Source organism: Phasianus colchicus, chromosome 22 (assembly GCF_987193195.1).
Source record: "Phasianus colchicus chromosome 22, bPhaCol1.hap1.1, whole genome shotgun sequence".
NCBI classification, from domain to species: domain Eukaryota; kingdom Metazoa; phylum Chordata; class Aves; order Galliformes; family Phasianidae; genus Phasianus; species Phasianus colchicus.
This window is the reverse complement of record NC_143457.1, coordinates 3699867-3727294: the sequence shown is the minus strand read 5'-3', so window position 1 is coordinate 3727294 and position 27428 is coordinate 3699867. Positions and strand designations below refer to the sequence as shown.

Here is a 27428-nt window from a genome sequence, read left to right as displayed (position 1 = left end):
ATTTTAAGGTACAGTTGTCCTTTGTCCTCTCTTCATGAGTTAATCTCCCAGGAGAGTAGGTAACTGGCTATCCATTTCACCCCCTTTCTGTCTTACCTGCTGATGTACTTTCATTGCCCACTGGAGTGCTGGAGCAGCTGCGGTCCATATTGGAAGATTCAGAGGAGATCCCCCCAGGGCTACAGCCAGTGTAATCCATGTACTCATCTGTTTCAGTGTCCATCATGCTCGGGGGTCCCTGAAAGGAAGCTGGGGTTCCTGATGAGGCTGGGCTGGGTGCCATGCTGCCAACCTGGGGGAGATTTTCATTTCTTGGAGTGTGGCCAATAACCTGCAGCAAGAAAGCAGGATGGGGACTTTCACACCAAAAGCAAGATGCCAAGACCAAAACCATCTGTCGGCACGTTTATTTCTCTCTGCCACTGCTCATGAGGAATAAATCGAACATGTTCATGAGTGAAACCCATGGCACTGTGGCTAGCAGCATGCATCTTCCTTCACTGGGAGCTCAGAGCATTAAACTTGGCACATGTATCCTGGTATGTGAATTGTGATGTGCTCAGAGGCTGGGAGTGTTAATCTTGGAAATGATATCCTGGTGCACAGATTCTGATGCATTCAAAAACAGGAGGTGTTAATCTTGGCATTGCTGTCTTACAGTGGTAGGTCCTGCTGCATTTAGTGACTGGAGTACGACTGCTGGCCTTAGTGCCTGCCTGCTGAGACATGGCACTGGGATCACAGGCAGAAACCAGTGACCTGAGTGTGTGCTGCTGTGCTCTGCGCTCATACAGCTGCTGTGACCTGGTCACCACTGGACAGTTGTACCTGGACAGGTAACCAGAAGCAGCGCATAACCAAACATATCAGTAAGTGCCTACTGAGCCCTAAGGAATGGAGAAAACTGGAGTAAGGATATAAAAATGCAGAATGGCAGTGGCAGTAGAGCACGTAGCATTGCTACACATAATTCCAGTAGCAGCAGACTTAACCAATTAACTTACTGATAGGGAAGGACAACTAAAAGGGACCTCTCATTCCCATGTGGTGGAATGAAAGGGGGTTCCATCTTGCTTTTACAGATGGCACCTTTTGCTTTACACATACCAGACAATGTCCGAAGGGGTAGATCAGTCACAGGGGTTAAAATAAAGCTTGCTTCTTTCATCTCCTAAGTCTGGGGACGTTAAAGCAGGGATAAGAGGAGCAAAGAAGAGGCTGCAGGACTGCTGCCATTCTGAGCAGGTGGTCAATGCTGCAATTTGAATTTATTTGTGCAACACACAAACCAGTTGCTGTCAGTTGTGTTAGAAAGGAAAAAAAGTGGCTGCACTGCCCTGCATAACTCCCAGTCAGCAGAGAAATGTTGAGACTGGTATTCCTCCCAGCTGAGGTAGAAGCAGCAAATAATTCTCTATGTGCAACAGGAAATGTTTGCTTTAACCAGCGTGTTCAATTCTTCCACATCCTAAGCACTTCAATTTTAATAAGCCAATTGGTGTATACTGAGAGAGCAGGGAAGGAGTGCAAGTTGTAAATATGAATATTTCAGTGTTATCCTTTGAAATGTTTCTCTGTACTACTCACAAGGAAAGGCTGTTCAGATTAAGTAATGCTTTGATGTCTATGCTTTATCATCTCTCCTCACATTACAGAAGTCAAAACAGCCAAAGCTAGCTTAGGTGAACTCATGCATCCCAGGTGCGTTCCTCAGTGCAGACACGTATCCTTAAGACTTTGGCTATGAGTGCCTTGGAATTAATGCAGTTCTGCAGCAAGTAACCAGTGGTTCTATCACTACAGTCAGATCTACAATGTAAAAAACCAGTGAGTCACCTGAGTAGGAACACGATCAAAATTCTTCCCCAGCATCCTTCTCATGTGCTTTCTGGCATGGGATGTCATTTGGTGCTTCAGCAGGAAGGAGAACTGGCAGCCTTCTCGAATACAGTGGAAGTGGCTGTTCACCTGGTTGTATTTGCAACCTGCAGACACAGAGCCTACATATGTAGTACATGAAAGGTACCAAGAACACAGACCACAAGGAAGATGGTCTGGAGGACAAGACTGCTGTTATATGGATTTCTGTTGGATTGGAGATTATCAGTGGTCATGGGCTCTTCAGGAGCAGTCATGAATTAAAATGGCAGGTTTGGGTTTTTTTGCCTGCTCAGCAACTGAAAAAGAGGGTTACATTTAAGAAGGGGATCAGCAGCAGACTACTGCCATCCCTCTTTGTTTTGTTATAGAGAAAATAACTATCATGTTCAGTAGTGCCCAATACTCCTCAGTCTTAGCCAGTGCATTTTCTTTTCCAAAGGGAATAAAACCAAGACATTTGACTGTATTGTCACATTTACAATTGAAAATACATGCTCACAAGTAGATTTGAAAGGAAAAGTTCTTTTTCTCCCTTTAACTATGCTCCCTGAACAGATGAGCAGTCTCTCAGAAGCACCAGCTCCAGGACAGCACAGCGTACACTCCCTGGTCAGACAGAAAAAGCTAGAAAGTGTTTACTGTCACTCCAAATTAGCAGTGTAATAGGGGCAGCCACTGAACAACAATTTATAGAGCGTGTGGTATACCACACTGCTCAGAGTCATAGAATATCCCGAGTTGGAAAGGACCCATAACACATTCTGCTCCTTGCAGAAACTGCCATGTATGCTGGGAGTCTGTGTATCTTGTTAACAGGCTGTCCTGAATAGCTGCATTCTGCAGCAGACAAATAATGGCTTATTGCTCTGTTTTTACTGCAACATCAACAGTCAGGTTGTGTCTGTTCTCCATCATCCCCTGTACATCACCTTACACACACACAGAGCCCCAGCTGTATTCATCTATCTACACCCACCTGCCTTTACTTACATACACAGTTTTCACTCTCTCTGTACACAAAAACACCTATACTTACATACACAAAAACATATAATATTAATCTGTTGATCTAATATGTGTGCGTTCACCAACTTTCACAGCCCCTCAAGCAGGCCAGTACTTCTGCACCTGCTGTATGCATACTTAACCTACAACAGAGAGCCGTACAGCAAAACAGACATGCGTTTACATGCTGCTATGCTCATCTACACCCACACAAACACATCCACCTACCCCATCCAGCACGCTGCCTGTCTCTACGTAGGCCAAAGCAGAGTGCTGGCTAAACATACATTTAACACACGGCAAGCCTAAGCCATGTGCATATGTACATCCCAGTGGATGCGTGTACCCCTCCAACCCCAAAATAAACACTGCTGACACATGCACAGCCCATAGCCATCTCGCTGCCAAGCAGCTCCCGAATCACCCAGCCCATCTTTAGCTCACAGACAGCGTTTTATGTGCAAGCCAAGTTGGTGTTTGTTTAGGTATTCCACTCCCCCACAGCCCCACCTCTTTGTCCTCCCCATCACGTCGCTGTTCTTCAGGATGAAGAACAAACACGGCTGGTGGGATTGAAACGGTATCAGCAAAGGGCAGGTGAAGGCTCGCCCGTTGCCAAGGCAGCCGTGTAGGCTGGGTGTCATGTATCACTGTCCTGCTTTGTCTAACCCCTTCTATCACCTGCAACGCCTAAAGTTGAGTAAATAACAGCAACTGCTGAATCCAGTGACATGTGTAAATGAGACCTAGGTGAGTACTGGCTCTGGAGTGTTGACACTCATTACCCCAGTTACCACAAACAAGTTGCCATTTGGGTACAAATTCCCGCTGTTTGGTTCTGCGTACTGTGGCTGTTACCCTGCAATGCTCCACAAAGAACAACACTGGGCAGGAGGAACAGACAAGAAGGTCAGACGTGTTATTCCAAACCCCGCTATGATTCAGCCTTAGGCCAGGACCAATAGGAAGATTGGCTCTGTGATAACAGCAAGGCAAAAGGCAACGGAGCGAGTGCTGGGAGGTGAGGATGGAGCTGTGCTGCAGCTTTCCCTAGGGACTGCCTCCAGCACAGAGCACTGCACTTCAGCTCAAGGATACCTCCCTGGGAACGTTCTGCTTTCTGTTGTTGCACGTTTGTTTTACCAGCTTTACACTAGAGGCTCTTAGATTTAATAACTGCTGTAGTGCTGCTAATAGTTTTGGCAGTGGGCAAGCCATGGTCTGAGGCTGTGCGCACGGCAGGGTTTCCTTTGGCTGTGTGCTGGTGCAGGGCTGCAGTGAAGGCACAGCGCTCACCCTCTGCTGCTCACACACAGCTGTGCAGAACAGGGTCAGGAGAAAGGAGCAGTTTACTGCATGCCCTTCTCTGTACTTCTGTCTCAGGTTATTTACCCTTTGGCTTTCAGTATGCCGCCCTGGCAACAGCAACAGAAAAACAAAAGTCATCTGAAGTGGAGTCAGGCACGGCCACAGCCAGAGGTCGATACAGCAGGACCTCTGCATGGGAGTCTCATCAGAACAGACATTTCCCATACGCTGCTTTTACTCCTAAGAGCACCCTTCAGCTCTGCCCAAGACAAGCAGTAGATCCAAAGACTGCAAAGCCTCCCCCCAAAGAACAAGACAAATAAATATTTTTAAATGGCCTTTAAAATCAAAAGGAAGAACAAAGGGGAACCTGTATCTCCAAACAAGTGTGTGTATGTGTAAATAAAATCCTCTGTACTACAGCTCCTAGTCATTTAAGATCTTTGATCTATTTGAGAAAATAGGAATCCTCATGCCTCAACACAGGGAGATCAGGAACTGATTTCTGGCTGATTCTGTTTCTCGTTTAGTAATTTAATTACCAAATACATCTCCAGTCTAACTCATATGCTTTAACTCATTCCATTCTTATCCTGGGTGTAGGAAAGACATGCAAAGGGTGAGAGAGAAAGAGGACAAACTCACCTAATCTGCCACATTCTTCTCGCTTGGTGAAATACTTGAAGCCATTGGCTGCCCTTCTCTCTGCCTTCTCATGTTTCTTCACGTGCCAGGGCAGCTTGGTGGTGATGTTAGTCACGAAGTAGCAGCCAGGACGAAGGCAGTGGTAATGCCCTCGCATCCTGAATTCACAGTGCTGGAGGAGAGCAAATAGGTGGGTTGCTTTAAGCATACATGGAACAAATGCACTCTCGTTTGCCTGCTTCTAATGCTGTCCCTCTGAGAGTAGAGGTGTGAGCTGATACTCTGGATAATGTCCACTTTGTTTGCCTTGTGGCTCATGGAAAATTTGTTCCCTGTCATGTATTCTGCACTGCACTGTTCTACCCTGAAATATCCCAAACCCCAGCCAAGATTCCATCACTTCTCGACTTGTGGGTTTCCCCAGCAGTCAGAGAGTTTCACATCCTGCATCTCTGAGCTCATTTGAGCTACCTTGCCCACCCAAGTCACACATAAAGAGCAGTGGGATTTCTTGTTCAATGGAAACCTAACAGTAGATCAAGTAATTAGGATCCTTCTTCCACAGATCTGTCATCAGACCAGGAATGAAACCCTTGGCCTCAGTTCCTATTGCACTGCCCACTTGCTCCTGCCCACGCTCCTCCTGCACACATCCTCAGGATGGGACGCTTTGAATTACTCTTACCTGGTTTGGACAGAGACACTGCAGAGAATAGTAAGCAAACTGGTCTCGCACATTCACCAAATTATTGTTGGGGTTGATGTGGTCCAGGCAGTGGGATTCTGCTTTGCCAGAGGTTTTGCACACATACTTGCAGTTCCCAAAGAGACAGTGGAAGTGGAATTTATTGGCATACTTGCAGTCCGTTGCCAGGCAGGGATCACTGGAATACATCCAAAACCCAATCATCACCTTCACTCATTTCACACATTTGTTTCTTTGCCAACATTTAATTCAAGAGGAGCCCAGCTGAAGTCTCTGTTCCAAACATGGCCTACAGATTTCTCATAGCCTCCTTTCTCTTTAATAAAATTGATGCTGGCAATACTACTGCAACTCTAGCAAGTCCGTGCACTTTCTTAATTAAGATTATTAAAATACAGCAATGCATGGTGGGATCTGTAGTTTCTGAGGGCCACGATTCTAATTTAAAGCTTTCTTTCAAGATCCAATCCTCAGTGGTAATTCAGACACCTTGTAATCACACTGGTAAATGCCAGGGCTTGCCCTAGTTAGACAAAATCTGCAGCAGCCTTGTTAAACACCAAAGTGATTTGGGCTCCTGACTCCCCCTGCCCACTCCCCCTGCTTTTGAACTGTGCACACAGAGGTCAGAGAGGAGGTAGCTGAACACTGATCTCTTGGATCCTGAGCACTGTACCCAATGTTACTTACTCAGAGATATGAAAAAAATACATTTCTTTGAAAGCAGACAGATGACTGTCAGTGTATGGCCCGGAGTGTGATATCCATCAGCCTCAACAACTAAGCTGCAATGCCCAACCTGACTGCAGACTCCTGAGGCCTTCTGTAAACCACCTAACTTCTGCCCATTCACATACCAGAAACAGAACCATCATCCCAGCACTGCAACCTTAGTTACCTTACAGCTGTAAAGATGCTATGCTCCCTCTGCTGCCTTTAGCATCAAAAATATGGCAAAGGGCATTTATTTCTGTTTACCTCCCATGAGGTATAAAAAAAATGGCTCCAGTGGTATGTCAGAAAGTTTATTTCTCCTCTGAACTCTTATCTAAAAGTGCTCCCAGATGTACTGGAAAATCCTGCTGTGTTTTTTTTCCCCCCAGCACAGCTGTGTTCTAGAGCTTATAGAAGCAAGTTTTCTCCAAGATAAAGCCTAGACTGTCTGCTGGACAGAAGGCACCTCAGTAGGTGAATACAGATGTAGACTACAACTGCAAGGAGCAGTAAAGAAGAGACTGCAAAGTTGGAGAGGACACAGGGAGGCAAGCAGCACCTCCAACAACTTACTTCTCCTGGAACTGGAGAAATCCGGGTTTGACCTGAGGCTTGGCGTTCTCCAGGGAAGTCGTAGCCAAGGGTGAGGTTGCCAGGTTAGGCACTGATGCTGGAATCTGAGGCATTTGGGGTATGGTTGAAGCCAGCTGCTTCCAAGCTAGCAGTGTGGGGGCAGAGGGCACAGTTGCTGGGCTCGGGGTGGGCACGTCGAGGGCCGGAGCACTCGCCATGGTGGCAGATGTAGCAGATGGTGACGAAGGGCCCAGTGAAGCCTTACTGTCAGTAGTAGTTGAGAAGGGAGACTCGGAGTTACTTTTCACAGCCCCACCTTCGGTTCGGAAGTGAAAACTGCAAAGAGACAGTGTAATTTGGACATAACATCAAGCACTGCATACAACACAAATATCAACAAAACGTGGCTGCAGTCTATAAGCAAACTAGCTGAGTGAAACCCTAAAAAGGACTCTGTCCATTTTGTGGACAGCTGTAGGGCCTTCTGAGAGAATCTGTGAGGAGAAGGGAATTCATTAGGTGGGATGGAGTCAGAAAGGTGGAATAATGTGTTAAAATCAGAGCAGCGCAAGAATGGCTGCAGCCAGCAAGGTCAGTACAACTGAGGGTCTCTTCCCATGGCTGGGGAGAAGCCAGTCATTTGTATTAGTGAACCACAGGGAAACACCCAACTCCAGAGACCAACTGTGCTGACAGATCCTCCTACCCTAAACTTCACCACATCCCCTTCCCTTCAAACCCCGTCAGACTCAGTCATGCAGCCAGCTGCCAAAGGCCACACTCACACTTTGTTCAGGCTAATCTTCCTTTGCCTTTAAAAGGAACGTGCCATGGGATTAAACTACAGATTATGTCCTGTACAAATTAATTATAGAGAAAATCTGCAGCATCCCAGCCTTCCTCTGATAGTTCCTTCACTGTGACAATGGGAGCATATCTCAACTTCATTCTTCACACAAGAGTCACCTGGAGCTGAGCATGCTGCACAGCTGCTGTTACAAGACAGGCCATGACACCTAGTTCTGGCTACCAAAGCTGTCTGCTGCTTTCCAAAATGATGTAAGAGTTTACAATACAGAATACTGCAAGGTGAGCAGGAGGTTGCTGTCGAGCTGGACGCTTTGTTTCATTTCAAGAGCCTTACCTATATGATGCCAGCATCTTAAAACCACATGAATAAAGGGTTAGGGAAGGCTTGTTAAAAAAGATTTGTCATGACAAGAAAAATAAAATGCTTTCCACACTGCAGTGAGGGGAAGCTGTCTGCTCTACAACACATCTGCATCTAGCCGCAACAATTGGGGTTTACAGGCTCCTTTCTCCTCTCACATTCTGCACTTCCTTTGTATCTGGTGTACTTGTATGCTGAGAATTATGGGTCTCCTTGAACACACTGTCTGTCAAGTAGGCTAGGGAAAAACACAAATGCCCAATTCTCCACCTTGCCAGTGCTGCACAAGACATCAGTCACAAACTGTGATGTTACAACGTGATGGAAGGTACATCAATAATAGTGAGGTGGCAAAGTCCTAGGCTTCAGCAAATGAGGACAAGCCCGTATGCTGCAGCCATGGATGCAGAAATGAAGGAAGAAAATTTGCTTACCTTTGGAAGGACCCAGGCAGGCAGGGATCTCCAGTGAGATACCCTCACCTCCACTGCCAGCCCTTAAAATGAGGGCTGGGAAGGGTGGATCCTGGCTCCAGCCCTTCTGCTCACTCAGTGCATTTGCATGCACCTGAGCTCCCTTGGGTTGGCCCTGCCTTCCCACCAGGTGTTCAATCACTGGTGCAAGCCATGACTTAGCATTTCCGCTACACAAACAGAGCACATCAATTGTGAAACCAAATTAAAGAGGACACGGTGCTGTGCAGAAACATTAGCTGAGCCCATTGACACAGGGAACGAGGGGATGCCCAGATGGCCGTTCCAGGACTGCTCTGAGGAGAGTTCCACCTCTCCCCCTGCGCTGTGAGGTCTCCCAAAGAGCTCCCCTACTTACTTGGCGTGCTTGATGGCTCCATCCAAGGTGCTGAAGAGGGCACCGCACTCCTCCACGACACAATGGAAGTGCACCTTATGCAGAAAGTCACACTGTGCATCGCAGAAATCCTTGGTACCAAACCTGGCCAAAGCAGACAAGAGGCATCTTACAGAAAGTCCCAGGAGAGAAGCGGTGTTGGAACAGACATGGAAGAAACATTTCTCTTTGTTTCTCTAATAGCATCCTATTTTCTCATGTCACTGTCCCTGCTGCACAGACTGGCATTGCTGCTGGATCATGCCTGGTTACACAGATGTGAATACAGAGAACTTTCCCTCAATTGCTTTTGACTGAGGAACTCGCATTCACTTCTCGTAGGAGCAAAATACAGAACAAATCTGATGAAAAGATGAAAAACCATCAGAGTTCTTGAGCATCTCTGTACAAAAGTCAGAGCTCTGGGGGAAGATCAAGGGTTAGTAAATCCGCCTGAATTTACTGGGAGTAGCAAACAGAATTGAACAAGGGAATCTAGATCCAAAACACTCCCACCCAATATGCACACTGGCAACAACAGGCTATCACATGGATGGGAGAAACAGGAGAAACAAAGCATCACCTATACAGCAATTACAGCCTAATATGCAGAGAGAATCGTACAGTCCCTAAGTACACATCTAAAGTGCATCATCTAAAGCCATCTCAGAGGAACTGGTCAAGAGAAGAAAAACAAGCAAGAATGGTTTCACTGCTCATCCGCTGCTGAGATTCTCCAAACTTAATGACAGCAGCACAGTACATGTGATTTCAGGAAACTTCAGAATGGAGAAATCAAGTGAAAAATGCTGGCAGGAAGGATCTGAAACTTAACAGGGGAATCTTGCATAATTAAGGTACAACAGACTACAATTGCTCTGATGAGCAGGAAAGCAAGAAACAAACAGCAGCCTGCGTGGTCCCAGGGGGAACCTCCTAACAATCTGAAGGTAGAGAAAGAAGAAAAAAAAAAAATAATCATGTACTGGAGATGAAAAGGCCAGTGGATGTAGAACACATGCAGTCAGTTAAGGCTTGCAGGGAGAAGATGGCGGAAAGTAAAGGTATGATAAGAGAAGAGATAAGAAACCAAGTTACTGCAAGCTAAAGGGCTTCTTTTATCAAGGTCGAGAGGTTTTGTACTTAGAAAAAAAGCCTGATAAATATGCCAGGGAGGTGATGAGTCGAAAACAGCCGCCTTATAAAATATGCTTTGGACAAGGAAACTAAAGACAAGACAGACAATTAGGGCTGAAATGAAGACCTCCTAGAAGAGCAGATAAAGAGACTGGTTGGAAAATATAAATATGTACAAATCAGCCAGTCTGGATGATGCATGTCCTGAAGCGCAATGGAAATTAACTCACAAACTGATTGCATTACTATTTGTTATTTTTTAAGCCATAGAGAAGAGAGAGATACTAGAAAACTGGGGGAAAAAAAAAAAAAGAATTAAAATCTAGGCACTGATTCTTTGAAAAGAGCAAAAGACAAGTGATCTTTGGCAATTATCATACCTCTAGTCTTAACTTCTCCTTCCAGTAAAGTAATGGAACAAATATTAAGAGGGAGGAGAAAATCATTAAACATCTAGAGGATAAAAGAACCACAAGCAATAAACAGCATCGGGATTATAAGGAATAAATCTTACTAGACAAATTTAATTGCTTTTTTTGATAGAATTACAAAATTAGTGGATGAAGGGATGCAATATATTTGGATTTTAGTAAAGCGTTTTGATACAGTCTTGCATATGCTTAGAATTAATTCAAGTTGGCTTGGATGGGAAAGCTACCACATGGATTGAGAACTGGCTGAAGGACCATAAACAAAGGCTAATAACAAACAGCTCCGTATCGAGCTGGGAGGAGCATCTTGTGAATGCTGCAAGGATGACTTTGGCTAGGTCTGAGCTTATTTAACATCTTCATTAGCAATCTAGGAGAAGGAGTAAATAGCGTGCTAATGAAATTCACAGAAGATACTAAACTGGGAGGAGTTGGCAACACCAGTGCTAGAGGAGAGAAATAACAGAGAGGCCTTGCAAGACATGGAGGAAGGTTCCAATCTGACAGTCATATTTGGAAAAAACAGCTCCAATACATCTGGGGGGCGAGGAGAGTGTTTTTATACATAGAGGACTCATAAGAACCACCTTACCAGCAATCATGTTTAGCAGTTGGCAGTAAGCATGATACATATACATAATGAAATATGGATGCAAACAAGGTAGCACAGTTTTGAACTACATATATGGGGCAGGAAGCTTGTTACATGTCTATCGTGGTGATACAGGAGTGGCAGCCCAATTCTGCACCCACTGAGGGAACAGCAAGAACAATGACAACAGCAACAACATGATCAGCAGGCTGAAGGGACTAATTTACAAAGTCAGATTAAAGGAAGTAAAAGCTTCATTAAATGATATGCTAAAAGTCTGCGACTATCTGAAGGGGGTGAACTCCAATTGTGGAGAAGAATTATCTGCTGTAGTTCAAGGGGATATAACTAGAACTGCAATAAAATCATGGAAAGGGAAATTCAGGCAGCACACCATGAAGAAAGATCCTGACAGACAAATGCACTACATGGTAGAATAACGCTCCCAGAAACAAGAGAACAGCTTGGCATAATTAAAACTAGGCTGGACAAAATGTCTGCAAGTGGACTGCGGGGAAAGATCTCACATTGGCCAGGGGCAGATGGACTAGAGGACCTTCTAGTCTTTTCCATCAAAGTCTGTGATTTTCAAAGTGTCCACAGGCATTTGTAGGCAACTATCTGTGTCAGAGCACCAACAGATATGTCTGCCTGGGTGTATCTGTGTATGCTCAAAGCGTGTGTCTGTCTGGGCATGTATGTGCCTGTGTCCGTGTGTGGGTGAGTTTTGTATCTGTTCCATTTTCCTTTCAAGCCTTGTTGTCTGCAAGAACAACAGCAGAAACCATGCAGTTCCCATACCTCCTTGGACTCCCTGTTTTGCCCCACTCCTACAACCAGATGGAATTCCACAGCATTTTAAGGCTTATATACTCCGTACCTAACAACTAAATGGGGTCTAAACAGTGATCCAGAGGTACAAGCAAACTACAGCTGGTGCCCAGCTCTTGCAGACTGGAAAGTGAAGAGGAGCTAACGAGGTGCTTTGGCAAACAGTGCTAAGCAAAGGTCTGAGAACTCAGCATTCAGATGTGGACTAACGAGCCAGACACCTTTCAAAGGAGATCAGTTCCCTTTCCTCTGTTCCCAGTCCCACGTCCTCCTTACCGGCGCAGGTACATCTTCCACGGCTCAGAGAGCTTCTCCTGGACAAGTGCCTTCACTGCCTTGCCCAAGTACTGCGTTGGCTCCCCAGCCCCAGCCTGGCTGCCATCTCCTTCTGTCTTAATGTTCAGCAGGTTGCCAAGGCTGGCACTGGTCTTGGACATCTGGAACAAGAACACACACACTGCATCAAACCCAGCACGCAGCTGAGGACACTGCTGGTCTGCACAGTCCTGGGACAGTCCCATGGAAAGCTGTGCCTTCAAAGAGAGAAGACAAGAAGTTTGCTTAATAACACCTCACTCTTGAGCATCCTCCACCCAACTGTCACAAAGTACATGGCGCCCATCTGGTATTCATGTCTCCTGTGTGAAGAAATGAAGCATCTGTGCCACGCACTGCGAGACTGAGGTGAAGGGAGACAGGCCCTGTTTGAGTATGGAAAAGGTGACAGATGCTGGTGCAGTCTGAATCAGTAATAACCCAACACAGCTCCTACAAAACGCCGGGCTCCGGGTGCAGAGCCAGTGGTAGAAATGATAGGCTCTCGTTCATCCAGAATCATCTCACCCTGGCTGTGAGGATGTCTCCTTATTGAAAGGGCCATCAGGAATTTATGTGGAAGAAAATAAGTTTTTTTTAAAAATTGTAACGGTGAAAAGAATTCTGGGCCATGAAAGTCCTCAGCAAATTCTTACTGATTTCACTGGAGAACTTGTTTCACTCTCTGTGCTCAGTGTACCTCATTCACACACAGGACACAGACCTGTAACCCTGTGTGCAAGGCTTCAAACAGATTCTGCACTGAGAAGCCTTGGAGGTGTGGGATGGAAAGAGGACATTTACTCCAGAGTGCTGGAGAGAAAATGTTCTTTCCTAACGAATGCATGGTTCCCCAGGCCAGGTCCTGCTTTGCTGCTCTCTCAATTACCTCCAGTAACAACACTGAAATTCACAGTGTGAATAAAATCCAGGATTAGGCCTAATACTTGCACTATGAACTCCACCCACTTCAGGATCTCAAAGCCCTTTATAAATATCAGTTAATTAAGCCTGACAGCCCCCCTAAATAAACTGCAGCACGCTACAGGAACCCTGGCTGCTTGAGGCTCCTTAATGCCCCCTGAAGGTAAAGCCCCTGCTGCTCTGTGCAGACTGCAGCTCTTTATGGCTGAAGGCAGGTATTCAGCTTGTCTTTTTTTCCTTGGTGCTGGCCATTCAATTTCTGTAAAGGTTTTTGTTTGTTTTTCTAGACAATTATGCAAGGTTTCCTCTAACAAACTGTGCAGCAAGCACGGTGCGTTCCTGAACATACAGAGCTTGGGTCTGCAATCCTCAGCCTTGGAACGGGCTGCTTCTGACCAGTGGCTGCTTTATGTCATCTTTTAATCCCGTTCCCACCTTAAAAATGGAAAAGGAACCAAAAAAAAGGAACAAACTTGAAGAACTGTGTTGTAACCTATGCTGCATTTATTCTGCACAACATAAATTATCCTCACGTTGTGCTGCAAACCTTTGTGCTGTACCTCTGTGCAGGGCTATGACACAAACAAATGCTCATTTCTAAACACAGAATTTCAAGTGAAATATCTTCTGCAAGATATCTTCCTTTGCTCAGGATCCCCAGCATCAGATGTACTAAATACATGTATTCACTAGAGAAAGAATGGCATATTTGGAATCACTAGAAGGACAGCACACAGAAATGAAATTAAGTTTGAAAGAGACCACCAGAAATCCAACGTAACAGAACCAGTGGTGAAGGAAAGTGGTGTAAGGATAAAGGTAGAAATGAAACAACAGGGGAAAACGTGCGATGAAACAAGAGAAAAAGGAGCTGAGACTACCAAAGTCACTCTGCCCTCTCCTGAGGGTTATATGGCCTCGATGCACGCAGCACCCAGAGCCAAGGGGATGGCAATTGCTATGCCTGTAAAACCTATCACAGTGGAATATTAAGGCAAGGCTCAAAGGCGGCCCTGATCTCTAATGCAGTTGTATACAACAGGAAAATTCATCTTTGTACAGTAAAATTTATCATGTGAAAGGGAAATATATATTTGAGATGATGTATAATTTAAGGAAAAAGTAAGGAAAAAGAAACCGTGCATTATTTAAAATAAATATTCTAGAACATGGTAAAGTGGGCTCTGCTGGACACCATTACTCACAACAGAAAGGCAGCAATTGATGATTCCAGCTCAAAACTTATAATTTTTTTCTTCTTCTCTTTCATAAAAACAAATGATTCTCCCCTCCCCCAATGAAAGAAAATGTTTTCAAGTTAAAAAAAATAAAAATAAAAAAATGAGTAACTATAAAAAGAGAGCGAGAGAAGTTGCCAGGTTCTGGGAATAAAAATGGGAAAAAAAAATCTTTCAGAGCCCTCCTCCATCTAGAAAGGATGAAAAAAAAGGTGTCAGAGGCTGCAATATATTTCTTCAGCCAGTTCATTAAATTAATTCGTAAGCAGTGGCTCTGAAATTATACCCGATGAAAAATGGTCTCAAAATTTAAATGGTACAAACTCATCTTATTAGAGGCAAAACATTAAAAAACAAACGCATCTCTTCCCCCCTCCCTCCCCGCCATCGCAGCTTTAATTTCTCTTGGTGGGGGGAATGAAAGGCGTTTGATGGATGGCTCTTACCTTATTCATAAGCGAGGATAAAAGAGATGAATTTGCCGAGACTGTGTGGCCATTTGATTCATTACTGGAACACACAAACCAACAGGGTTTAGTTAAGATGTGCACAGAGACTGTGAGCACTGAGATCAATCCTTCTCCCTTCAAGCTGCCTCACTCCTCACCTGCTGCATCCAGAGGAAGGGAATGATGCCCACCCTCCCTTGGGCAGGCCAAACTCTTCCTCACAGTAGCCAAGATGGAGACACAGAGGTTCCAAGTTTACTGATTGCTCTTTCACCTATTGAACAACCCAGACCTCTTCCCCCAGTTCCCACACCATCACCTTTTTTTATCAGCTAATCACAGCCTTTTCACTCCTTTGTCATGATAGAACTTCATGCTGCAGAACTAGGGGGGCTGCTGACCAAGGACTCATACTGTCAGAGGCACAGCCCCTCTGCAACAGCAGAACAAGGAAGGCCCCACAGCTTACAGCCACAGCTACACATGCAGAAAGGCAATCCTAGCATTTGATGAGAAATCAGGAGCAGTTGCAGCTGAATGCAATTGCTTGGGTCCTTATTTGAGGCTTGCTTAAATACAGTAAGGGAAGGAACACATCAAGGATCAAAGTGGAGCAGGCTTGGTTATCCCCAGTATCAATTCCACTGCAGTTTTAGAATGGCAGAACCATTAAGGTTGGAAAAGACCACTGGGATCACCAAGTCCAACAGTGAACCCATCCCCACCAAGCCCACTAACCCTGTCCTGCAGTGCCACATCTCTGGTTCTTGAACACCTCTGGGGATGGTGACTGCCACTTCCCTGCGGGCCGTGTGCCAACACAGGGCAATCCCCAAGCTCTCCTATTCTGAGGTTTTGGACAAGTGGGACTGAGTCTTCGAGAGGCAGAACACACAGCTGTGGGTTAGCACAGTTCACCAGTTATTGTGTGTATCCAATTGGGACAGTCCACCCAATTCACTGCCCTGCTGCACTGGTGCAGAAGTTCCTGCAACGTGTGGTGCAGGAGCAGCCTTCAGCCCGCTGGCATGCAGATCTCAGTAAGTAAAAGAATGGCTCTGTCAGTGGTTTTTCTGAGAGAAACACAGGAGATGAAGCTCTTGTCATAGAGTGCTCATGAGCCCCAAGAACCAGGTCGGGAACACACGCCTGAGGGGCAGCACAGAGAGCCTCCCTGCCTCCAGGTTGAGTGTCTAACTAAGCTGTGTGCAGCCTGACCACTGCAAGGCTTTGTGTCCCCTTGGGTTACAGGTACAGCAAGCTGTCAGAGCTTGGTGCTGCACAGAACTAAGTGCACTGCCTCTGCATGCCACTCACCCGTGGTCCTTGACACTCAGGTCCAAGCTGTGCTCCTGCAAGGTCTCCTGCCCACTGGCAGAGGATGATCCCATGGCCTCCGCCGGCTCCTGCTTCACCTGGACCGGGTTGAAGTGCCCGGGAGCTGCTGCTTGTCCATTCCCTGCTTGAGAGAGACACCGAGATTGAAGGGAAAAGTGGAAATGGAAGAAGTAGGCCTGAGATGGGCAGCAAATAAAAAAGTTGGATCACTATCAGAACTGCACAAATGGAAAAAGCATAGAAAAAAGAATGGGGGGAGGGAAATGCCGGGATTGCTGGTCAGCGTTTATTGCCGAGCTGACATGATGGGTTCTGACGTCCACTCCAGTGTGGAAATTCTTCAAGTGATAATTATTGCAAAATTATGTCAAAGTTGTCCAGGCTATGGGCCCTTTAAAGGAGAAGGGCGGAAGGAGCGTGGGGGAGACCTGATTCTCTGCACAAACTGTCATAACTAATTTGCGGGGCTGCCTCTTAAGCGTTTATTAAAGACTCCGTTAATGCTGAGGCAATGTGGCAGCTTTCGACTGCTGGCCAGGCCCCGGCCCCGGCCCCAGTCCCAGCGTTGCCGTAGCGACGGCCGGGCGCCATGGTGCCTCCCAGCAGGAGCATCTGCCCAGCGGGCGAGCGGGGCGGCAGCCACTGGGCACGGCCCGACCCACGGCTGGGGGACTGGGGGCACGGTGCCATGCCTTGGCATGGAAAGCCAGATTAAAAGAAAGGAGGAGGAACTGGAGAACGAATTAAAGGGAAAAAACATTAAGGAGAAGAGCAAAGAAAAAAGGAGGGAAAAAAAGTTGCTGACAGGAACATGTCTGCGGAGCTTTCTTCCACAATCCCCAAGTGACTAAAATATTAATTTGCCCTCCGGCAGTACAGCTGACGGCGAGCTGCTTCTCAGCCAGCAAGTGGCATTTTATTAAAAAATAAAGGAAAACAGTTCCCTCAATGACCTTTCTCCGCTTTAAGAAACAATTTTTCAAATAATAATTTCAAAAGCACGGCGCGGATCCCCTCCCCTTTCAGCAGAGTGCCTCGCCCCATGCTCAGGAGCGGTGCTGACAGAGCCCAGCTCAGGCCCTGGGGGCAGCGCCATGCTGGGTGCTGCCAGGCGGACCCCCCCGAACCCACACTGCTGATCGTGGTCAGCGGGAGGCCGTGGGGGGCACCTGGTGCTCTGCTGGGAGCCCCCCAGCCTCCTAGGCCTAGGGAGCAGCACACCCCATTTGCTTGGCCATGCAGATAGCCAGGCTCCATGGGAAACCGTGCCAAGATTGCCTCTGAGGGTTCCCTTCCTCCAAGGGTTAGCTGCCATTCAAGGGTCATCGGGACATGACAAAATTTCTTCTCCCAGAGCTGCTCCTTTATTACTCCCTTCCCACTCCCAGGGGGCCCCTCATTCTCTCCTCTCCGGATCATCAGGCACGCTTGTTCCTCCCACTGCTAGGACAACCCATGATGGCAACTCACCTGCTTCCAGTGCCACAGAGGGCTTGAGTGCAGCCGCTGCCAGCCTGGCCATCATCGGGGAGATTAACCCCTTGCTAGCAGAAATCCTTTCCATTATGGATGCCACTGGAGCTGGAGAAGAAGTAGCTGAAGGCTCACCAGATCCCGAGATGGCCTGGGATGAGGAATCTGTGGGAGCAGATGATGCTGGATTGGCGCCAGATGAACCAGCAGTCATCAGGTTAGCGGAGCTGGCAGGAAGCGGTGTGGAGACCCGGCTGGGGATGATGGGGAAGAAGGATCCAGCCGCTCCAGGAAGTGCTGAGTTGGAAAGTGCCAGAGCCAAGGGAATATTGCTGGGAAGAGCCTGGGAGAGCAGGCCAGAGATCTTGGTGGCTGGTGTCATGCTGTTGGCAGGCTTGCTGACCTGTGAGGAAGCAAGCTCAGCAGCAGAGGAGGGTGCAGCTGGGACTATGAGAGAAACGGAAGACTGCTGACTGGTGGGAGAGGCACTCAGGCTGGAGTTCTTTGAGCTCATTGCAGAGAAGTCAATAAGGTCGTCATTACTGGACTCCTCTTGCTCATTATCCTTGGGTCCCAGGAGAGAGGCAGGCAGGCCCAGCACTCCCGAGCTGCGGATGTGCCGGCGTTCATGCTTGCGTTTGTGGGAGGTCATCTGGCTGGTGGAGGTAAAGGTGAAGCCACAGCCTGCCCTTATGCAGTGAAAATGGTTGGTGGCCTTGCTGTAGACACAGCCCTCATACTTGCATTCCTCATACTTGTAGAACTTCTTGAAGCCATCCTTGGCATAGGCATCATCTTTGATGTGGTAGCTCTTGTGCTTCTCAATGTCACACTTGTTCTTGAAGGTGAAGGTGCACCCAGGTCGCCTGCAAGGGCATCGAGGAGGAGAGAGTGGTTGCCGTGTGGGCCAGGAGCACAGTGCAGCTGCTGTCACATGCCACCCTCTGGGACAAGGACTGCAGCCAGTATGAGGCAGTGGCCCTGGCTACAATGGGGCTGAAGAGTTTTATGTAAGTTAACCTGCAACACCAAGTCAAGCAAAAAGTGCTGCTCTGTGAGACAGCTTGGCAGCCGTCCCCACTTTGAGGAACAGCCAGGATAGCGTGGGGATGCACCCACCACTGCAAGTGTTAACCGAAACAGCAGCTAAAGAGAACTAAGGTACCAACTGTGTTTTTCCACTCTTCCTGAAAACATGAGAAATCAATAGAAGAGCGTTTGTGTATAGAAGGTAGAGTCTGGCTCTGAAAGGGATGAGCTGGCTGGAGAGAACTCCAGCATGAAAGTGCCATTAGCAGTGTATTAGTGTCCCCCTGAGTTGAACTCTGGCATGAATTGAGGACTGTGATCTCCTTCCCAAATGATTCCTGGATGTCTTTTCTTTCTTTCCTCAGATCACCACAGACCAGCCACCTGTGTTCTGTGCTAAGATCCTGGCAATCACATCTGCCCTGGAGCATAAGCCCTCTCAAGAGCAGCTCTGAGAAGGCCACACCAGGAAGGCTGAGTCCCTGTGTACACTCCTGAATTCCTGACTTGGCAGAAGGAGGCAAACATCCATCTGCCTCCATCTCAGAGGCAGGATCCCCGCCCTTCCCTGCCATCTCACCTGCAGTGAAAATGAGTGGTTTTCTGCCCATAGAACTGGCATTCCACAGTGCCACAGTCCTCCGTGGCACGGAACCGCTGAAACCCGTCGTTGATGAGCTGTGTGTTCTTCTTGTGAAAATTCTCATGGGTCATCACGTCAGAGGTGCTCGTATAGACCTTGTTACAGCCCACCTACCCCAGGCAAAACAGGCAGTCGTCAGCACAGTGTTTTAACATCCCACCATGATCTTATTAACATCAGCAATAATAAACAGATGAGCAGCAAACGTACATTTAACAGTTCCATTTGGGCATTTCTCCTAGGAGCATTAAGTCATCACTTTAATTCCCCATCTAAAGACTGAAACACTGTCATGAACAAAAACAGAACTCCCAGGGTACGAAAGAGAAAAAAAGAGGAGGATGCAAAGGGATAGAAGCCCAGCTACAGGTAACTGTGCCTGCTTGGGGAGAAAGGGTTCACACTCTTCAGAAGACTGACAGATACCATTACTTTTTGTCATCTTGGAGCGACATGGAATGGAGTAGGACTTGCATCTATTAGAAGAAACTGAAATCGCCTGGGAATGAGTTATTTTCCTCCTTTCTTTCTCGGAAAAAGGCAGAGTGGTGCAACATGAGGCCAATCTTTTGAGCTTGCAACACAAGGGTTTCATTTGAGCAAAGCACAAACCCTACGTTCAGCAGATCTTAGCAAACCGGTGGCTGCTTTTCCCTGCTGCCTGCTCAAGACTCCTGCTTCTACAATTTTAAACTCAGGCAGCAAATGGGAATGGTGTGACGAGGACGGAATGCTGAAAACCTGCCTTCCGCTGGGTAAAGCGGGCAACTTTGCCATATTGAGTAAAAAAACACTGGAATCTGAAAACGTCCTCAGCCCTGCTGAGGGAGGATTTTTTTTTTTCCCTTTTCTTCTCCAGCACAACGTGTGCCAATGCCTGCACCATCTCAGAAGTGAAGAGAACGAAAACACCACCTCTCAGTTCAGCCCAGGTTGATTCAAACAGGCAATAACAAAACCCATGACAAATACCCAGGAAAAAAAGGATCTCCAGCTATTTCCAATATAAAAGAGCCTCTCTCTCTCTGCACTGACACCTTGAAAAAAGACAGACCCTGCACGGCATTAAAAAAAAGAATTAAACAAAAACCTCCTTAGGAATAATTTGCAATGCAGCTCTTGGTGCTAAAGCCTAAAAAAATGTCAGTTTATATAAACAACTAACTGAATTTTATCCACACCAATTATGGACATAAAGAAAAAAAAAGCCCACGAGATGGATGGCACAAATCCTGCCATTTAAGCAATATTTTCTTTAATTGAGGGTTTATGTTCAGACACCTTTCCTGTAAGGCACTGCTTACATGGGCATTGTTTCACTGGAAGACAGTGGGCACGGTGTGGAATTACCCATATATAGTTGTGTAAAAGAGGGTCTCTATTCAAACTCAGAGTGACTTAAAGCTGTGAAACGTTCCTTGTACTCTAGAAAATTAAACAAGTCTCATCCTGGTCAATTGAAGAAAATGAGTGATGAGTATTACGGAAGAATAACAGAAAATGTCCTCAAGAGAAAGTCACACGAAGTTCCCCATTTATCAAAAGCCTGGAAGCACGTGCTTCAACCAGCCCCTATTCAGGACAGTACTTGAGTGCATGCCTAACGTTTAAGTATGTGCTTAAGCCCCATTGACTTCAGAAAGCTTACCTGACTTCAAGTCAAACATATGCTTAAGTCTATCCCAGCAAAGCATTTAAGCATGTGATTAAGGCCTTGTGACTTTAACTGTGGTCTTAAACTGTTGGGATTGCGCAGGAAGGGAGACGTGGGTCACAAAAGCTTTCACCAAGGGCTGCTTGATTATTCTGTTTGGAACTACAGCACATGATTCAGGCCACAATTTTCATGAAACAAGCAGGTATCAAACCCTCTAATCTGAGGCACAGTCAGGGGAAGACCTGAATAATTTGGTGTGTCCGTGTCCGAAAAACAGCAGAGGGGTCACGGTCACACCTGGGCAGCAGCCCCAGGTCTGGGAACATCGCTGTTGGCTCCTGACTCAGAGCTCCCAGCTGACAGTACAGACACGTTAACTCCAGTTCCATTCGAGAGGAGATGGGGAACCAGGAGTGTCAAGACTAGATATGTGACATAAAAATCTAATTAATTTAGAAATTGATTATGGAGGAAACGAACCCAGTGTTAAAGGGCAGATGTTCCATAGAAAAGCTTGATTTCAGGGGAGCAGCGGATCAGTTTGGTAGCAGCAGCACAGTGGTGCCAAAAGAGGTCCCTGAATCTCAGAGAAGGGACTGTCTCGAACCACTGAAGTCCAAAACAACCTTGAGCCCTGCTTTGCCTCACTGCATGCACCAGGCTTCCACACCCAGAAAACCCTTCACCCTGCCCAGCACTCGGCAGGGAGGTCAAGGAACAGTTTCTTTGGAGAAGGGCCTGGATCAGAAGCAAACAGGAGCTCAGAGCAGTTAAGTTAGGGCTCCTTTGCTCTCTGCCAAAGACGGGCTGGGCTGTTCAGATGTGAAGATGTCCCTCAGTCCACCCCAGCAAGGACACAGCTCCACTCATCTCATATGCTACCACTCAGTCCCCGGTCCGGCCGTTACCTGCATGCAGTGGTAGTGTGTGCTTTTCCCATTCAGGTGGCAGCCGTGGTAGTACACACTGCAGTCATCCAAGGGGCTGAAGCGCATGAAGCCGTGCTGGAGGGAATTATCACGTTTCTTGTGCATGTTGTAATGCCGAATCACATCCTGTTTACTAGTGAATCTCTGGAGAGATACAGAGACAGACAGAGTGAGACACACGTGAAGGGAGTGGGTGAGTAATCCTGGGAGCAGGGTTTGTTGTTGTTGTTAATAAACTTCTGGTACCAGCAGTCTAAAGCTCAGCAGCAGTCATCCCAAGAGAGTCAAAGTAGAGACCAACTGTGTCCATATTTTCTCAATAAAGGGGAAGTGTATGCACATGAAAACCTTTAAACATCATAAACATGACACTGGAGTGATGTTCAGAATATGCTCCCTGCAGCTTTAAGACCGCAATTCTTCTAATATAATTTTAGCTGCTACTATCTCGAGGACTGCTATAGTTAGAAAGCAAGCCAGCAAACTACACAGCCTGCAAGAGAGACATCCAAGCTCCCAGATCCTTCACTGCAGTGGTTAGTGAGACACTGGCTGCCACATTCATGTCAGACTAGAAACTAGGAAAAACACTCTTTTACAGCATCTTCCTGGTGTCGGTTGTCTGCCACCCCTACCAGGTGGGATGGCTGTTTTAGGAAAATGAGAACACACAATTTTCTTCCGGTGACAGATGTGCTGGTAGCAGAGCTCAGAGCCAGATCTGGATGACCAGAAGATCCCTCCCATCCTCTACCTGCCTGAAGTAATGAGGGGATAGCCCACTCTCAGAGCAGGATAAGTGCCTTTAAAATGAAGCTTTTCATTTCTATTTCCCACAGACATCAATATTTAACAGAGAAGGTGGGAAAGTAAATCTGATTTTTTAAAAGAAATCAATATCCATTTATTTTGAGGAGTAATTGAAAAGCCCTGCATTCTAATGTTTAACAACTTTTCTAGTCTCCCTCACAGGAAACAAATGATTATCGCTTCCACTCTTTCCTTCTATAATATCAATCCTGATCAATCTCGCTGGTATTGGCATGGGAATAGATGGATACAGATTTCAACAGGAATCCCTTGGAGGCCGGAGGTATGATTTCCCTGGGTGTACATACAGGATTGCTATTGCCAATCATCGTTAATTTGTGCCCACTTATTACAGAGCGTTACTTATTATAAAATATATCTCAGCCATAAAATAATTTGCATTTTAAAAAGCAGCCTAAATCCTTATTCCCTGCGAGACCAGACAGCTCCTTTGCAAGCAGCTCCCAGACTCTTTAGGAAATAATCATGAGACCAATCACAATAATAGGTTTTTCTGTCTTTCCATTCTTTATGTTTCTCTCTTTCCTGGTGCACAGATATCTGTGTCACAGCTGGGACAGACTCATCTCAATTACTCAGTGCCAGGCTAGGAGGACCACTGTGTGCATCCCAGAAGAAACCCTCCTCTGATCAATAGAAACCCACAGGCAAACTCAGCAGAGCCAGATCAGCTTCTTGTGCTGTGGTCAGGCTCTCACTCCCATGAGACCAGAAGGTCTCCCGGGTAGGGCAGAAGTTGTGCCTCATGCACAGCAGAGGTGAAACTCTGGGATTCCCTCTTACACACACTCAGCCTGACCACAGAAATGGCAGAGTCAAGCTCACAGACCTGGGAAGAGGGTAAACACTCAGCACGTGATGCAGCTTGCTTTGACGTTGCTGCCCTGGCAGATCTCCCAGCAATTACAGCATCGGACATGCTCCTGCCCCCAGCTCTCCCCACAGATGCCGGCCTGCTGCTGGTCTTATTGGGTGTTTTGTTGCAGCTACTGCTGCTGCAGCTTCACTTGGGCAGCAGGAGGGTAAGAGCCAGGCAGACAGAACAGCATGCCCTGCCTCCAGCCACAGTAACAAGGCAGAATTTATCCTCTTGCTTTCACTGGTCTAAATCTGGAGTAGTTCCCACTGGCTTGAGCTGATTGATACTCTAACAAATTTAAAATGTATCTTGCCCTCTTTTTAGAGAAGAATGAGTGATGAACACATGCTTGCATGAGAGAGGACAGCACAGAGGAATGGACCTCCCCTAGGCAGGACCCTTCCCACCTGGCGGCTGTGCCACGATACCCCTTCCTTTACCTGGTAGTTGCACTCTGGATCAAGGCAGTGGTAATGTTCTCGGTACTGGTATGCACAGTGTATGTGTCCACAGTGCTGGCTGCCAGAAAACCTGTGTGCACAAGAGGAGGACAGGAGAAAGAACAGAGAATGAAACAGTGCCCTGTGAGCAGTGACTGTGAGCAAGGTACAAACAGGTTGAGTCCTACTCCTGCCTTCATCCCATATGGCCAGGGCATCCAAACCCACCTGCTTTATCACCTCTGAGGACAGTGACCCCTCCCACCTTTCTTTCCTTATTTGTCTCTATTTAAACAGGTGTTTCCTGAGAAAGATCCTTCCAGGCTTTTACCTCCTGAATCTGCATACATTTTTCTTTGAAATTCACCTCTGTTACCTCAAAGTTGCTTACTTGTGGAAAAGTAAGAAAGGAATTAAATATCACACAATTCTGGAATTCTCATTAGTGAGTTTGGATAGCTCAGCAGTGAGTTTCAGAAACCTCCCACACCACAAGGAAACAAATGAACATCGGTCACACACGTCTACCAGGATCACAGAAAGCTCAGAAATTCATTAGGGCAAGTTATGCCTCCATTTGGTGTCACGGCTACAGAGGAGGCTGCAACCTGCAGAGCGGAGGGGAAGCCAGGAAGGCAGTGCAACATCCTGGCAAGATTATATGGGAACTGAGTATGATGGAGAGAGCAATGGAAGACAAGGAGAGATGGGTCAGCAGGAGCAGAGCGAAGCACTGCAGGCAGCCACCTCTACCCTGTGTGCAGATTCTTGCCATGCACTGCTGATGGTTATTTTCCATGTGGATGTAGCATTTGCTCAGAACAAAACAGCGCAAGGCAAAGCCATAGGATTCTCAGCTTGCCCTTAAGAGCAGTTAGGAGTAGGGCACCCACTCCGTGCTGCCTTCCATGCAGCAAATCTGTATCACTCCTGACATAAAGGCTGAGAAAAAAGGCAGTGAGGCCACATGGTAGCTGCAGACAAATGGACAGTGCACTGAGTGTGCTGAGACAGATCAGTGATTGGCAAAGGGGGATGCTGTGGTGCCAGGCAGATCCGTGCAGAGATCTTCAGTGCGTATTCCTGGGGAACCCGGAGGAGCTGAAGAGCTTGAAAGGGAAAAGCAGGGAGGGAAGGGGACTCAGAGGGGAAACATTCAGAGATAAAGTGCCATCTGCTCAAAGGTTCCTCCCGTCACTTCATGCTAAACGCACCGGGAGCGCAGATGATAAAGGGCATCAGAAAGAAACAAGGAAGGGCAAAAGGGAAAGGGGAAAAAAGGAGGAGTGAGGGTGTCCTGGGGCAGCAGAGGAAGGGGCAGGAGCAGGAGAGATGGCAGAGCACCAAAATGCAAGGTAACGTTAAGCTGCAGGACAGGAAAAGGAGCCAGGATGGAGAGCAGTACTAAATAAGGCATTTCTGGAGTGCAGTGAGGAAGAGGAGGTCAACTGCAGAGACAGCAGGGCCTCTTGGAGACGGAGAGGGGATTTAATTGACAGAAAAGGTAGACGTTGCTAAAAAATTAAATTACTTTTTTTCCTCGGCATTCACAAAGGGAGACAGGGACAGATGCCAGGAGCAGACATGCCCTTCCCTGGGGAAGGAGAAGAAATACCGCAGGAAATCGGGATCACGTCAGAACAGGTGATTGAGAAACTGGAACAAACCCTGGCAGTGGAGAAGAAACAACCCACAAGGCAAACAGCAATGCTGGCTGCGCAAACAGAGGGCACAAAGCAGCACTGAGGGAACTGGTCCTGCTGGTCTGGGTCTTGTGGAAAGGCCAAAGAGCTGTGGGATGGCACGGGGAGAGCAAAGAACAGTGCAGGGCTGGGGAGATGGGGTGTGTGGGCCAAAAGGACACTTGGCAAAGGCAGAGCTCAGGGAGAGCTGCCCCAAAGAGCACTGAGGGTGAGGAAGATGCAGCAGAGATGCCAGCTGCAGCAGAAGGGCCGGACACCAAAGAACTCTGCAGGCAGCTGAGTGCTGGGGGAAGGATGGAAGCAGCAGGCACAGCTCGGAGGGGACAGGCTGCTCCTTCAGCCTGCAGGGTGAGGTTCCTAAAGGGTTATCTTTATCCTGTGTTTCTTCTGACACTTGAAACAGTTCAAAGCTATTAATTTTTAAAGCACAGCAGCTGTTTAGCTTTTTCATAACAGGAAAGCTCACCCAGCACACACTCACTTACACGCATACACACGCGCCCATTTCCATGCACATGCTCCGAGGTGCAGCAACACCCCGATTAATTTACATGACCGTCCACACAATTTCCATGCACACGAACAGGCGTGAGCACACACACACCTGATTGCAAACTCAGGCCATTTCATCACGCTGATATGCAAATCCAAACTCCTAAGCTGTGCATACAGGCACAGATTCATTTCACAAGTACACCTCCCTCCCCTTCCCTCACTTTAATCTCTGCGCTTTTTTTTTCCTGGCCAAAGAACCAGTCTTGATCTGGCAAGAGTTAGAAAGAAAAACCAGGATAAATAAATAATAATAAAAATAATAAATAAAGGAGTCAGCATGCTTAGTGAGTGTTTACAGACTCATTACCCCGTAACGATGATGTGAAAGAAGGAAGAAAAAAACCCACCCCAATTACAAGGGGGGGAGGAAACCCACACAGAAATAAATATTTAAGCAAGTGCTGCCAGAAGCACCATCTGCTGAGGCGCTAATAATAATAATAATAATTTTTTTTCTGTGGTCTTTTTTTTTTTTTTAAATTATAAATATAGAGAAAAACAAAAAATAAAAAAAACCCACCCCAAACTAGCTAAGTAAGAGGTTTTGTTTTGTTGTGTGAGAGAATGGATTATCCCTGGGCAGCTTTTGGCAATGGCTTTGGCAAACTCATTAAGCTAATTATGCAGCGCAGACATACAGTGTCGTGTCTCTCTTCCCCCCCCCACCCCCTCATTTTAAGGCTTAGAACTGTTTTTAAAATCGTGTGTAAATGGAAGGGATGTGGCTGGGCCGCCAGCGGGCGGCTTGCGGAGCTCTTTGAGCAGGATGTGGTGTCCCTGCGCTGTCTCAGCAGCCTGCTGGGTTACCTGCCCAGGGGAAGGGGCTCTGAGGAGTGGATGCGGTGTGGGGTTCGAGCAGGGCTGTGTGAGAGGGGAGCTGGGGACACAGAGAGCGGCATCGCCTCTGAGCGAAACCGAGCTCAGCAGTCTCAGCAATAAAAGGGCGCTGCTCCTTCTGCGCCGTGCAGCCATGGGCCCAAAGCCTGCTTTCCTTCCTGTGCCCTCCCAGGAGGCAGTGAGCTGCCGTGCGCACCAAGGAGCTGCACGCGAGTGGCCTCCTGCCCCCCTTCTGCTATAGAAGGCATGGGGGCAAAAGGGCTCCACGGGCATCACTTGCTCCCACCCTCTTGCCCTGCCCATGTGCCAAATCCTCCCTGCAGCTCCCCAGCAGCTGGCTCCCCCAGGAAGCCCCCCCAGTCTCG

At 47.1% G+C, this 27428-nt stretch overlaps 1 protein-coding gene across 14 annotated transcripts in view; it reads right to left on the bottom strand.

Annotated features, from left to right (window-relative positions):
- Positions 1 to 27428, bottom strand: part of CASZ1 (castor zinc finger 1) — a 241600-nt gene that overhangs the window by 10414 nt on the left and 203758 nt on the right. For 12 of the 14 annotated variants that reach the window (XM_090123276.1, XM_090123267.1, XM_090123268.1 and 9 more), the window contains 13 exons: positions 23969 to 24059; positions 21818 to 21982; positions 19190 to 19362; positions 17578 to 18446; positions 16087 to 16231; positions 14767 to 14830; positions 12120 to 12280; positions 8835 to 8957; positions 6833 to 7168; positions 5525 to 5723; positions 4840 to 5011; positions 1837 to 1985; positions 97 to 331 (listed from right to left, as the gene is read on the bottom strand). In XM_090123276.1, coding sequence (XP_089979402.1) covers positions 97 to 331; positions 1837 to 1985; positions 4840 to 5011; positions 5525 to 5723; positions 6833 to 7168; positions 8835 to 8957; positions 12120 to 12280; positions 14767 to 14830; positions 16087 to 16231; positions 17578 to 18446; positions 19190 to 19362; positions 21818 to 21982; positions 23969 to 24059 — 2882 coding nt within the window. The remainder of the gene's footprint in view (positions 1 to 96; positions 332 to 1836; positions 1986 to 4839; positions 5012 to 5524; positions 5724 to 6832; positions 7169 to 8834; positions 8958 to 12119; positions 12281 to 14766; positions 14831 to 16086; positions 16232 to 17577; positions 18447 to 19189; positions 19363 to 21817; positions 21983 to 23968; positions 24060 to 27428) is intronic. The other 2 variants (XM_090123266.1, XM_031613470.2) reach the window with 1 other exon arrangement.